Source organism: Wolffia australiana, chromosome 6, assembly GCF_029677425.1.
Source record: "Wolffia australiana isolate 7733 chromosome 6, ASM2967742v1".
Taxonomy (NCBI): Eukaryota; Viridiplantae; Streptophyta; class Magnoliopsida; order Alismatales; family Araceae; genus Wolffia; species Wolffia australiana.
The window spans coordinates 4,238,562-4,242,159 of record NC_135840.1 but is presented as its reverse complement, the minus strand read 5'-3'; the positions used below and the strand labels follow the sequence as shown (position 1 = coordinate 4,242,159).

General features: G+C 43.7%; 1 protein-coding gene across 2 annotated transcripts; it reads right to left on the bottom strand.

The window, feature by feature from the left end:
- Positions 1-643: 643 nt before the first annotated feature.
- On the bottom strand, positions 644-3,389 carry LOC144705007 (uncharacterized). 2 transcript variants are annotated; one of them, XM_078577593.1, is made up of 6 exons: positions 3,091-3,389; positions 1,552-1,634; positions 1,414-1,478; positions 1,293-1,342; positions 1,145-1,219; positions 644-1,058 (listed from the first exon to the last, which is right to left on the bottom strand). In XM_078577593.1, exons 1-6 carry the CDS (start codon positions 3,300-3,302, stop codon positions 737-739), a joined length of 807 nt encoding a protein of 268 aa, XP_078433719.1. In that variant the 5' UTR covers positions 3,303-3,389; the 3' UTR covers positions 644-736. The 2 variants fall into 2 exon arrangements, with proteins under 2 accessions (XP_078433719.1, XP_078433718.1); XM_078577592.1 differs by having other exon boundaries at positions 1,293-1,634; positions 3,091-3,382.
- Positions 3,390-3,598: the final 209 nt, after the last annotated feature.

Genomic DNA, 3,598 nt, shown 5'->3' with positions numbered 1-3,598 from the left:
GAGAGAAAGTAAGAGATGAGAGAGAAAGAGACCAATGAAAGACAGAGAGAGAAATTAAGAGATGAGAGAGAAAGAGACCAATGAAAGACAGAGAGAGAGAGAGAGAGAGAGAGTAAGAGATGAGAGAGAAAGATAGACCAATGACACAGAGAGAAACTAAGAGATGACAGAGAAAGATAGACCAATGACAGACAGATAGAAACTATGGGATGAGAGAGAAAGATAGACCAATGACAGACAGAGATAGAAACTATGAGATGAGAGAGAAAGATAGACCAGTGACACAGAGAGAAACTAAGAGATGACAGAGAAAGATAGACCAATGATAGACAGAGTTAGAAACTATGAGATGAGAGAGAAAGATAGACCAATGACACAGAGAGAAACTAAGAGATGAGAGAGAAAGATAGACCAGTGAGAGAGAGAGAGAGAGAGACTGAGATGAGAGAGAAAGATAGACCAGTGAGAGAGAGGAAGAGGAGAGAGAGAAACTAAGAGATGAGAGAGAAAGATAGACCAGTGAGAGAGAGGAAGAGGAGAGAGAGAAACTAAGAGATGAGAGAGAAAGATAGACCAATGACACAGAGAAAATAAGAGATGAGAGAGAAAGAGAGACCAATGAGAGAAAGAGAGACAGACAGAGAAAGTAAGAGATGAGAGAGAAAGATAGACCAATGACACAGAGAGTGAAACCAAGAGATGAGAGAGAGAGAGAGATGCACACAAACACATACCATCACTGTCTGCGTCTACTCCGCAACTGTACAGCTCGACTAGCCATGGCCCGGAGATTCGCCCTGGCCATATAAATACTCCCCCTCTCCTGCGAACCCCCTCCCACCCTCCTCCTCACCACCTCCTCTCTCTCCCTCCTCTGCGCCATTCCCGCCTCTTCCAACTGCCTCACCCTTCCCCCTCCTCCAATCTCCACAACCCCCTTCCCCTCTCCTTCCTCCTCCTCCTCTCCACATCTCTTCCTCCTCGCCCTAATCTCCCCCGGAAACAACATCTGGATCGTGTTCCACAGCACGCTGTTCACCGCCAACGATCTCCCGCTCCTGCACAAATCCGCAATTCAGATCCGCGATTTCCGAATTTTCGTTTTTGAATTTCTGTTCTTCGTGTTCTTCTTGTTCTTCCTCACCCGATCAGATCTCGACACTTCGGACATCGCCTCCCGCACGCCGCCGTGGATCGCTTCAGGCATTTCTTGCAGAAGCTGCGTTCAAATTTGAAATAGATCGAGGTTTTTCGTGGAGTTTTTCTTTTGGGAGTGATCGGATCGGATCTACCTGTGGCCGCAGGGCGTTGTGCTCGGCTCGTAGCAGATTTCCAAGCAGATCTGGCGAAATTTTTTCGTCGTCAGCGCGGATCGGAGATCCCTAAATCCTGAAGAGAGAAAGTGTTCCTCACCGCGCAGGAGAGTTCTTCTCGTAGCTTGTCCATGCAAGGTATGGTTGGTTCTTGCTTCTCCGCAGCTGATCTCGCGACAGAGTAATCGGCTGAAGAAATCGCAAGAACAGGAGTAGAATCGTAGGATTCGAGGAGTACCTTTTCCGGCGGAAGCGTCGTCCTCGTCGAGAATCAGCGTAACCGGAGGAATCCACGAGCTCTGACGTCGAGATTTTCTCTTTCTGCATCAGATGAACAGAAGAAGATCAACCGGAGGTTTAACAAGCAAAAACGAAAGGTTTTACTTTCTAGATTCGGCGTTGTAAAAACGAAAGTCAACAAGCAAACTTCATCGTTCTTCATCGAAAAAAAAAGATCTAATCTAGAAATCATTGTCTCGATGGGATAAGATTTCTGTAACTTTCTAGATTCGTCGTTCTGAAAACGAAAGATCAACAAACAAGCTTCATCGTTCTTCAACGAAAAAAAAAGATGTACGCTAGAAATTATTGTCTCTCGATCGGATAAGATTTCTACAACTTTCTAGATTCGTCGTGGTAAAAACGAAAGATCAACAAGCAAACTTCATCGTTCTTCAACAAACAAAAAAAGATCTAATCGAGAAATCATTGTCTCGATGGGATAAGATTTCTGTAATTTTCTAGATTCGTCGTTCTGAAAACGAAAGATCAACAAACAAGCTTCATCGTTCTTCAACGAAAAAAAAAGATGTACTCTAGAAATTATTGTCTCTCGATCGGATAAGATTTCTACAACTTTCTAGATTCGTCGTGGTAAAAACGAAAGTCAACAAGCAAACTTCATCGTTCTTCATCGAAAAAAAAAGATCTAATCTAGAAATCATTGTCTCGATGGGATAAGATTTCTGTAACTTTCTAGATTCGTCGTTCTGAAAACGAAAGATCAACAAACAAGCTTCATCGTTCTTCAACGAAAAAAAAAGATGTACTCTAGAAATTATTGTCTCTCGATCGGATAAGATTTCTACAACTTTCTAGATTCGTCGTGGTAAAAACGAAAGTCAACAAGCAAACTTCATCGTTCTTCATCGAAAAAAAAAGATCTAATCTAGAAATCATTGTCTCGATGGGATAAGATTTCTGTAACTTTCTAGATTCGTCGTTCTGAAAACGAAAGATCAACAAACAAGCTTCATCGTTCTTCAACGAAAAAAAAAGATGTACGCTAGAAATTATTGTCTCTCGATCGGATAAGATTTCTACAACTTTCTAGATTCGTCGTGGTAAAAACGAAAGTCAACAAGCAAACTTCATCGTTCTTCATCGAAAAAAAAAGATCTAATCTAGAAATCATTGTCTCGATGGGATAAGATTTCTGTAACTTTCTAGATTCGTCGTTCTGAAAACGAAAGATCAACAAACAAGCTTCATCGTTCTTCAACGAAAAAAAAAGATGTACGCTAGAAATTATTGTCTCTCGATCGGATAAGATTTCTACAACTTTCTAGATTCGTCGTGGTAAAAACGAAAGATCAACAAGCAAACTTCATCGTTCTTCATCGAAAAAAAAAGATCTAATCTGGAGATTTCTGTAACTTTCTAGATTCGTCATTCTAAAAATGAAAGATCAACAGGCAAACTTCATCGTTCTTCAACGAAAAAAAAAAGGATTCAATGAAGAAACTGGACAATCTTCGTCGGTGAAGGATCGATTTACCGTCGGGAGGTGTCGGAGGGAGTCTTGCGGAGCTTGGAGTGGCGAAGAGGCGTGTCCTCGACGACGAGGCTGGCGAGGAGGAGAGCTTCCTCGTCCCAGCCGGCGATGGCGGCGACGGATCTGAAGCCCGGACTGAGGAGGACGACTCCGCTACTCTCCTCCATCAGCGACGCCGCCGACTGGAACGCCGACCCCGTCGCCTCGTCCGCCATGGCCTCTTCTCCAAGTCTTCTCTCTTTTTACCTCTTCTCTCTCTCTCTCTCTGGATAGAGAAGTCGGGGTTTTGAGAGGCGTCGATCAACGGTCGATTATTTTGAATTCGGTGTGAGGTGAGGTTTTACCGCCTCTTAGTGAACGGATTAGCAGTCGGCGTAACGGTTGGGGGACGGATAACGCGGACTTTGGCCTGGGACCCACCTCCTCTCTCTCTCTCTATATAATCTCTCTCTATCTCTGTCTCTCTGTCTCTCTCTCCTTCTCTCCCTCTCTTTGAGTCTCTATGTCTGTC